General features: G+C 46.7%; 1 protein-coding gene and 1 non-coding gene across 2 annotated transcripts; both read left to right on the forward strand.

Annotated features, from left to right (window-relative positions):
* Positions 1 to 450: 450 nt before the first annotated feature.
* On the forward strand, positions 451 to 557 carry LOC114511757. Its single transcript, XR_003685726.1, has one exon. It is a non-coding gene; the product is annotated as a U6 spliceosomal RNA (small nuclear RNA).
* Positions 558 to 3,736: 3,179 nt separating this feature from the next.
* On the forward strand, positions 3,737 to 8,980 carry RPS9 (ribosomal protein S9). Its single transcript, XM_036012666.1, has 5 exons — positions 3,737 to 3,761; positions 4,023 to 4,138; positions 4,401 to 4,523; positions 7,531 to 7,717; positions 8,732 to 8,980. The coding sequence occupies exons 2-5, from the start codon at positions 4,042 to 4,044 to the stop codon at positions 8,907 to 8,909; spliced, it is 585 nt and encodes a 194-aa protein (XP_035868559.1). The 5' UTR covers positions 3,737 to 3,761; positions 4,023 to 4,041; the 3' UTR covers positions 8,910 to 8,980.
* Positions 8,981 to 9,721: the final 741 nt, after the last annotated feature.

Here is a 9,721-nt window from a genome sequence, read left to right on the forward strand (position 1 = left end):
CACATGGTCTTGTTCCTCACTATAGGCTGGTCTTTCCTTCAATGTAACATCTTAGGCCTTCCATGGTCACACTACCTTAAAATTTAACACACTTTGCATCACCCTTCTTGATGTATTTGCCTTACTACTTATCACTACTGTGATTTATAATGAGAAGTATATATTTGGTCTTCATCTGTTTCTGGAACAGAGCTCCAAAATCCTTGGAATTTCCGAAAGTGTTAAGATCAATGAAGGTGTTTGGATATTCATAATAAACCCTTTTAACCATACCTGAGTTTAAGTAAACAAAATGATTTTTAAATATACCTAAAGATGGGATCTGGTTGCTAGAGGAACCAATGATTTGATTAGAGGGTTGGAACTTTAAATATACCCCCTCCACCATGGGGAGAAGGGCTGGAGATTGATTTCAGCCAACAATTGCCAATGATTTAATTAATCACTGGGGTGCTCACTTCAGCAGCACATATACTAAAATTGGAACAATATAGAGAAGATTAGCATGGCCCCTGCACAAGGATGACATGCAAATTCGTGAGGTGTTCCATATTTTTAATTAAAAATAATCACTGGGTTGGAGGACATGGAGATTTGGGGAGAGGGCATGGATACTCCCTGCCCTTTCTCCATACCTTGCTGTAGTCAGGACAAATGAATCATATTCTTTTATATTTAACCAGGGATCAGGTGAGTAAGATGTTACTGAGTTCTATGAGCCATTCTAGCAAACCCAAGGAGAGGTTTGTGGAAACTTCTGATACATAGATGATGCATATAGTTATTCATATATTTAGCAATTTATTTTTGATATTTTTTGGCAAAATATTCATAACGATCTGAAGAGAAACCAGAGTATACATTTAATAATTTATTGATAACTGTATGTTGGACTTATGCTAAGTTGCTGATAAGTAGAAAAGATGTGGTTACCGCCCTCCTGTAACCTTTTTGTCTGAGAGATAATCTGTCAACAAAAAAACCCAGAACCAGTCCTGGCTGGTGTGGTTCACTGGATTGAGCACCAGCCTGCAAATCAAAAGGCTCTTGGTTTGATTCTTCGACAGGGCACATGCTTGGGTTGAGGACCAGGTCCCCTGTGTGAGAGGCAACCAACTGATGTTTCTCTCCCTTTCTCCCTCCCTTCCTCTCTCTTTAAAAGAATAAGTAAATAAAATTTAAAAAATAAAATAAAGTAACCTGAAAGATACTCATAGATACAGAGATGGCAAGAGGGTGGGAGGATGGCTGAAACAATGATCCCTGTAACAGTCCAAAAGGATCAGGACTTGATTAGAAACTGACAGCTTCCCTAATTTTTGTCACTGGTTCCATTTTAAGACCAGCAAGAGAAAGCCAAATATCCTCCCTTCACCTATCAAACGGGATGCCTGAAATTAGCCCACCTCCAAGAGCTTCCCAGGCCAACAGCCTCCAATGAGGGCACACCTAAAGCCAATACCTTTTCTTTCACTATAAAACTGCCTGTTGTGGAGTCTCTGCCAAAATTTGAGAGACTGACCCTCTCACTCTGCATACACAGTCTTTGCTTTTTTCATTTATTTCCACATTGTGTAGTTTTGGGTAAGTTCTGTAACCATTTTTTGGTGCCTCAGTATTGTCTCTGTGAAACAGGATTAATAATAGTATTAGTACTCTTTAATGAGGGAGGACAACTTCTCTCAGGGTACTCCTTAAGTATGTATCAAGGATTAAATAAATTAATACGAGTAAAATTTTTAGAACAGCACCTCTTACATAGTAAGGAATGCCACCTGTTATTTTTAGTGATAGAAATCATGGGTCATGCCCTGGCTGGTGTGGCTCAGTGGATTGAGCACCTACCTGTGAACCAAAGGGTTGCCAGTTTGATTCCTAGTCAGTGCACATGCCTGGGTTTCAGGCCAGGTCCCTGGGAGGTGGGGTGCACAAGGGGCAACTACACATTGATATATCCCTTCCACTTTCTCCCTTCCTTCCTCTTTCTCTAAAAATAAGTAAGTAAATAAAAATCTTAAAGAAAAAAAGAAATCATAGGTCACAAGAATTAAAAAACCCAGAAGGCCCTGGCTAGGTACCATATTTTTAGGACTATAAGACGCACCTCACCTCGGTTTTTGAGGAAAATAGGAAAAAAAAATTTGAAGCAAAAAATGTGGTAAAATACTTAATAACTTGTGACCCTGCTCCACTGCTGCCCCCCCCTCCCCGCAGGGAGCCAGGTAAGGTACATTTGGACTATAAGATGCACCCCCATTTTCCTCCCAAATTTGGGGGTGTAAGTGTATCTTATAATGTGAAAAATATGGTAGTTCAGTTGGTTAGAGCATCTTCCCAATATGCTAAGGTTTCCGGTTCAATCCCTGGTCAAAGCATGTACAAGAAATAACCAATGAATGCATCAGGAAGTGGAATAACAAATCAGTGTTTTCTCTCACTCTCCCTCTCTTACTCAAAAAAAAAAAATCAATTGAAGAAAACCCAGATGAAGTGCTTAGTCGAAAGCCTAGAACATTTAAAGTGCTCATTCAAACATGATCTAACAATAATTAGTAAGCCCTTGGTATGAATGGGATTCCTCCAGAGAGGAAAGGACTGAAGGAAATAATCCTAGCGGCTGACTGAGGGTAAGATGTTGACAAGCACATCAAAACCTAAATTCTTCAAGGTGACCAAATGGCACCATGGTGGAGCAGAATACATGGCAAGAGGTTTCACATTTTCCCTGCTCTGGGAACGAACCTCAGGATATAAACTGCTGTTTTTGATAAAGCAGCAGAAAGCCTTTTTACCCTTGAGGCTCAAGTATAAAAAGAAAAAAAAGTCATCTACTTAAAGAGTAACACTCTGGACCATCCTATCTGAAGTATCTTCCTTCAGTCATATCAGTAATTAATTTTCTTCGTGGCACCCCAACCTGAAGTGATTATTTCCTTCAACTTTTTTTCCTGTTCCCCTAAGACTCTAAGCTCCGTGAGTAGATAGGCCGTTTTATTCACGGCTGTATGTCACCGTGTGGAACAATTCCTTGTGCTGCTGAATAGATAAAGCGAGGCCCACGCTACGGGAGGGCGACTGTCCCCAGAGGTAGCCAGAGCCTGGTGATAAACATTCCAGGAATGGCCAGATTTCTATCCACATCTTTTTTCCCCTCGTCTGCAAAATCAAGGCAGGCGAAAGTGGAATCCTGTCAGCATGTCAAGCTGAGGCGTGTCTTCTCAGGCAAGTCACACTACGACTCCGTGAATCCTCGCTTTCACTCCTCAGATTTGTAGCCGGGGATCAAAAGGACAGGCTGGATTCAGGTTATGCTTCAGAGTGAGGTTATTCTGACAGGAAAAACGACCACTTCATTATTCACAGATTCCACGGAGCAGTTTCTAGAACAGCTGTGAGATCGCAAGCTCCAACCCTCTGGGGTCTTTTCACAAGAAGGGCAGCGGGCTGAAGTCTAGAGAAGGTGGAGGTAACGTCTCCAACGTTATACTGGACTTCAGTCGCCACTCAAGGGGCGAAGAAGGTCCCACTTCTGTGGTCGTCCGTGTCCCGACTCCCATCAGGCAGATAAGAGGTAGCCCTAGCTTTGCCAACACCCCTCCAGCCCGTTCTCTCGCCTCCACAGCGTTTCCGCCCGCCAAAGCCTCTTCTGATTGGTGCAGGTGTGCGCCCTGCGTCATGACGTAAAGGGAGGCAGCGTTGCTATAAGAGCGCGGCCAGGGCGGGTACGCTCCTCTTTCTCAGTTTTCTGGATCCGCGTGTACGTGAGTGTTCTCTGATAGTTCGGGCTTGAGTTGTAGGGTCGTCCTGGCCTTCCAAGTTTTGATAAGGACGGTGACCAGGTTGCGGGTGAGAGGAGAGTGGTTGAGCAAGACGGCTACACGTTTGTTGGGTGATTCAGCTTATGGAAGCTTTAGAGAAGGTTCTCGCGAGATTTTTCCTGGGCGACGCGGGATTCTAGCGTAGTTGTGGGACCGCGCAGGCGCCTTCTGCGTTCCTGACGCCCAGCTTTTGTTTCTGCGCAGGCGGGCGAGCGGAGGCAACATGCCGGTAGCCCGGAGCTGGGTTTGTCGCAAGACCTATGTGACCCCGCGGAGACCCTTCGAGAAATCCCGCCTTGACCAGGAGCTGAAGCTGATCGGTGAGTGGCCAAGGCTGGGTTTTCGGGGTCGTGGGGTGGGGGGGGGGGGGGGGGAAGCTAGCACGTGTGTGAGGCCGGCCACGTGCTCCATCTGTTCAAAGTTTTCTGATGTTTTCCCCCTCCTTGTTCCCCGAATTTAGACTTATTAGTGGTTTAGGAAGATTTTCTGTATCCCGAAGCCTCTTGGCACTACTCCGCGGGACAACCTGTTCCCCTGTCGACTCCCGCCATCCCCCCTCCCTTTTTTTTGTCCTCCCTGTAGGAGAGTATGGGCTCCGGAACAAACGTGAGGTCTGGAGGGTCAAATTTACCCTGGCCAAGATCCGTAAGGCTGCTCGGGAGCTGCTGACACTGGACGAGAAAGACCCACGGCGTCTGTTTGAAGGTATGTGTGGGAGCCCACAGAAAAGCGATGAGGTGCAGGGCTGCTGCGGTTTTACGCCAGCTTAGTCTGGTGATCAGAAGTGTTAAAGCGAGCCAGCCTTTAAACTTGGCGTTTGATGGGAATTGTGGGGTAGGAAAAGTGGGTCTGGATCCAAATCCTTGCGCTCTTCCTTACGTATGAACTTTGTTTTACCTAAATATTGGATCTTAGTTTACTTTGGATTAGACTAATAATGGACCTGAGCTTGGCCACCTGGCTACAGCTGTTTGTAATGTAACAATGTGGTTTTGTTGGTGGGATAGACAGTGAAATTTCTGAAATACCTGATGGTGATTGCAGGGTAGGAGCTTGGCTGTGTGCATTTGCCAGTTTTAGTAAGGTGGTTAGGACATTAAGTAACATTTAGCAAACGCCTGGATAGGAGAGGGCTTGTGGGTGTGACAGGGAAGAACAAGCTCTTGATTAACGTCTTGCCTTTTTACTCTGAGATGGAAGGTTAATGGAAGTTGACACGACTGCGCTCAAATTTTAATAGTTCTCAGAATGTAAGATGGCAGTAATGTTAAAATAGCTGATACTTTATAAGAACTAGGTGCACTTTTCTAAGCTCTTCAAATACATTATTTAATCTGCGTGGCAGGCTTGTAGGGGTGGCAAAGGATATTTCTCTGATAGAAGAACAGGCCTTCCACCCTAGTGAGACTGGAGCGCAGATTCCTAGAGCAACTCAGTGATGGAGATAGAAAGTGGGGATTTTAGAGGAACTGAAGAAAACCAAAAGTAAAGAAATAAATCGGATGCCTAAGTTGGTCAATGTATCTTACCTTGTATTTTGGTTGTTGAAGAGCTGTATGTACAGATTGAAACAGACTGAAGTCTGCCTTGTAGATGGTTCTGTAACTTGTATGTTTTTTTGTAACAGCTTTTATTAGGATAAAATTTGCATATCATAAAATTTACTTGAAGCGCCTTGTTTTGGGTTACCTTTGGCTCCCTCACAGCTGTAATTTTTTTTTTTTTAAGTTAAAATTTTTTTTTGGCCCTGACTAGTAGGGCACAGTGGATTTGGGTGCAGGCCTGCAAACTGAAAAGTTGCTGGTTCAGTTCCCAGTCAGGGCACATACCTGCGTTGCAGGCCAGGTCCCCAGTTTGGGGTGTGAGAGAGGCAACCGATCGATGTTTCTCTCCCTCTTTTTCCCTCCTTTCTCCTCTCTCTAAAAATAAATAAAACCTTAAAAATTTTAAAGTACTGATTTTAGAGAGAGGAAGGGAGAGATAGAGAAAGAAACATTGTTTTGTTGGTTCATTTATTTAGGCATTCATTGGTTGCTCACTGGGGATCAAACCTGCAGCCTTAGCCTGTCAGGATGGTGCTCTAACCAGCTGAGCTGCCTTGTCATGGCTCCAGCTATCATCTTGATACTGCTTTTAGCATGAGGTCAGGGAATCTTGATTTATGAGAAGCAGGAGAGGTTGGGAATCAGGCCTACCCTCCTTGCATACATGATGTTTCTCTTAATTTTCAGTCAGGGTAACTAGTATGATTTTTCTCCCATCCTGTGACTATAAGGAAGTGCTTTTATTTTATTTTGTTTTTAATTTTTTTAAAATTTATTTTTAGAGAGGGAAGGGAGGGAGAAAGAGAGAAACATCAATGCGCAGTTGCCAGGGGTCATGGCCTGCAACCCAGGCATGTGCCCTGACTGGGAATGGAACCTGTGATGCTTTGGTTCACAGCCCACGCTCAATCCACTGAGCTCATTCTTATCCTTATGCTAGTTCATAAACCCCTTTGACCACCTCACGAAGGTTCCAGAATCCCCATGGGCGCTGATATTGGGTGGGACTTAATCCCAGAGGTTGTAGGGAGCGGGCCGCAGATGGTTCTGGTCTCAGGATTTTCTGAAGATAGTCACAGTGAAACTTACTCAAGCCTACGGTTGGATGACAATCACATAGCAAAGAGATGATCAACAGGTATCCAAGGCTTGTGGCTTTCCAGGGCAGAAATGGAAGTTGCAAGGAGAAGGCAGCATTTTCACCTTCTAGTAAACCAGCCAGTAAGCCACAGGACAAGGGAGGAGGAGCCTGGGATTCCCACCGCAGGAGGTGTTCCTTACTGAACTTGCCCCACCTGGTTTCAGATCTAGCCTTCCCACTAAAGTGTGTGCCTGGGCAAGAAGCTTCCCTGAGTCTCCCTACGTGTTAAAAAGACATTAACACTTAGCAGCAGCAAGCATTTGGTTGGTGGCTCATTCAGGCACTGACCAGTAGAAACTCCGTCCGCACAGATCAGGAGCGATGCACTTAAGTCCTTGCCTCCTGCTGTAATCACGGGCAAATTGGCCTTTTGGTACCGAAGTGCCCACAGTCAGCAGGCTTTCCTTCATGTTTTCCTGGGGGCCAGGAAACATTCAGTTAATGTGGGTCCGTTTATGTAGTGTCCTTGAATTTGGTCCTTGAATTTGGTGTTTTTGCTATAACATGGTAAGAACCACTTAAAAGGTGAAACTGTCCTTCCTAAGGACAAAGGTTTTGGGCCGTTTCTCCAGTGTAAATGTGCTAATTAGGTGTGAGCCTGTGTGGGGAAACTGGTAGGGCTTTCTTAACTCCCAAATGTTAGCTCTTATGCCCCATGCTTTATCCTGGGGGCTATAGTTTAATAATGGCAGCCCTTAGTCTTACAGGCGAATGCTAAGCCCTTTTACAGGGATCATTTCAGTTTTTTCTTCATGACAACTGAGGAAGGCTCTCCTTTTCCAGATGAGAGCACAGGTGTATGCAGTCACTTGCCCTACCTGGTGAGATGGGTGTAGCCATGGGACCTGCCTTAGGGTTGTGTAGGGCGTCACATGAGTCACATGGTTGGTACATTGAGTCCTTTGTCAGAATTAGTTCCTGCTTCCCACCAGTGTCCATGATGTGGAGCTGTTGAGGTGGAGGAGCAGCAGGTGTGAGGTCAGCCAGAACCCTGGCTCGTGTTCCATCCCTGTGCCCCTTCCCTCAGGCAATGCCCTACTGCGGCGCCTCGTGCGCATTGGGGTGCTGGACGAGGGCAAGATGAAGCTGGATTACATCCTGGGCCTGAAGATTGAGGATTTCTTGGAGAGGCGCCTGCAGACCCAGGTCTTCAAGCTGGGCCTGGCCAAGTCCATCCATCATGCTCGTGTGCTGATCCGCCAGCGGCACATCAGGTACTACCTCTGGTGGGCTCCTTGAGTCCTGTGCACCACCCCCCTCCCTTCTGAAGGTTGCTCTCATTAAGCCTGCTGTCCCTGTCTCCTGTGTAGCCCTTGGAGGTGACAAAGGTGTGAGCTCACCTTGAGGGTACAGATTGACCCCTACAAACAAACCGCTCGTGGGAGGCTGGGGGCCATCTCACTACCCCCCATAGCCCAGCACAAGGGTCACTGCGGCTTGAGCCGTACACCTTGCGAAGGTCTCTGCCAGGCATGCAGGCAGCTGGACAGGTAATAGCTCTGGTGTCTCCCCATTGAGAGAGAGAAGTCACTGGGCCTCAGCTGGCTTGGGTGGGCTCAGCTGTGCCCAGGGCCCACTTGTGAAGTCATTCCAGACCCTGATCCTATTGCATTCTTGCACTGTGGGCGTTAACTTGGCAGATTGGCCACACTCCAGGGTCTGCTGCAGCGCAGATGGTGGCTCAGGGTGGTGGGTCTTTATCTGGGTATTGGTTGCCCTTTCTGTAAATCGGGCATCATTCGGGGGAAAGCTGTGTAGTACGGGACAGGATGTTTGTCCACGGAATGGGTGCCTCAGCCCTCTCCTAGCCCTGTGATCCGAGGGTGAGAGCCTGTCATGTTTCTTATTGGAAATGACTTCATGGAACCTAGCCGTGGGCTGCTGCTTCCAGGACAGTGAACCTGTAGGATAACAAATTGAATGTTTGAAAGCAAGATCTTGGATTTACATGTTGCCACCTCACCTCATTTGTTTTGGGGTCTTGTGTGGTTACTTCTGAATCTCCCTCCGCTCTGTAAAGGGAGCAAGCAGAGCGTGTCTCACAAAGTACTGTACAGATTAGATGGAGGGGTTACATTGACACCAGAGGCTGAGGAGGGATCAGCAGGCCCTGTCAGTGTGGCTGCATGAGTGCAGCTGTGGTGCTAGCCCTGTGCAAGCGAGAGGAGAGGGGTGTCTTGTCCAGGGTGGGGTCCTGCTCCCTTCTTAACCTGCTGTCCCCTGTCCAGGGTCCGCAAGCAGGTGGTGAACATCCCATCCTTCATTGTCCGCCTGGACTCCCAGAAGCACATCGACTTCTCCCTCCGGTCCCCATACGGGGGTGGCCGCCCAGGCCGAGTGAAGAGGAAGAACGCCAAGAAGGGACAGGGTGGGGCTGGAGCTGGTGATGACGAGGAGGAGGATTAAGCCCCTCTTCCTCCCTGGACTGAGGAGTGTCTGGTTTTCCAGTTGGATAATAAAACATCAACACTTTGGAACTGGTGCATCTCTTTATTGGTGCGTCTCTTATCCTCCCAGCTCTGTACACACCCTCTGTGTAGCATGAAGAAATGTAGGCTGGGTTCTTGATCAGGTTACCTCGAGCAAGTTCACTCACCTGTCAGCAGTTCTTCCTGCATGGGAGGGGCCTGGTTAGGCTGGTTTGGTCAGGTCCTTGTGGGTTTTTTAAAAAACCTTTTTAGTGTTTCTGGTATACAACATACTTCAACAACATCTATGTACACTACAAAATGATCACCCCTGAGAGATTAGTTACTAGTCATGAGGAAATTGGGAATGCTTCACAGTTGTGTCATCCTCGCTCAGGGGCCATGCTTGTCTGTGTCCAATTTTGAGACTGCTGAAGCCATTGCTGTAAGGTACTGTGATTGTCTGTGGGTGGGGTCCTTGCCCTGTGGCGGCTGCCAACTGAACAACATTCACACACTACTAACATCACAGCAGGGTGGCCAAGGATATTATGAGGAAGGGGTTTTTTTTTGTTTTTTTAGATTTATACAATTTTTAGAAGGGAAGGGAGGGAGAAAGAAACATCAATATGTGGTTGCCTCATGTGTCCCCTCACTGGGAGCATGACCTGCAACCCAAGCATGTGCCCTGACTGGGAATTGAACCTGCGACCTTTATGTTCACAGGCCCCATGCTCAATCCACTAAGCTACACCAACCAGGGCTGAGGATGGTTCTGAGTCAAAACCAGATGTGACATTGGCAAACAGA

Source organism: Phyllostomus discolor, chromosome 12, assembly GCF_004126475.2.
Source record: "Phyllostomus discolor isolate MPI-MPIP mPhyDis1 chromosome 12, mPhyDis1.pri.v3, whole genome shotgun sequence".
NCBI lineage: Eukaryota > Metazoa > Chordata > Mammalia > Chiroptera > Phyllostomidae > Phyllostomus > Phyllostomus discolor.

Bases quoted from the DNA above. Each gene is read 5' to 3' on its own strand.
- RPS9 (XM_036012666.1), top strand. From the start codon at position 4,042: ATGCCGGTAGCCCGGAGCTGGGTTTGTCGCAAGACCTATGTGACCCCG. The intron at 4,524-7,530 runs GTATGTGTGGGA...CCCTTCCCTCAG, and splicing joins CCCACGGCGTCTGTTTGAAG to GCAATGCCCTACTGCGGCGC. The intron at 7,718-8,731 runs GTACTACCTCTG...TCCCCTGTCCAG, and splicing joins ATCCGCCAGCGGCACATCAG to GGTCCGCAAGCAGGTGGTGA.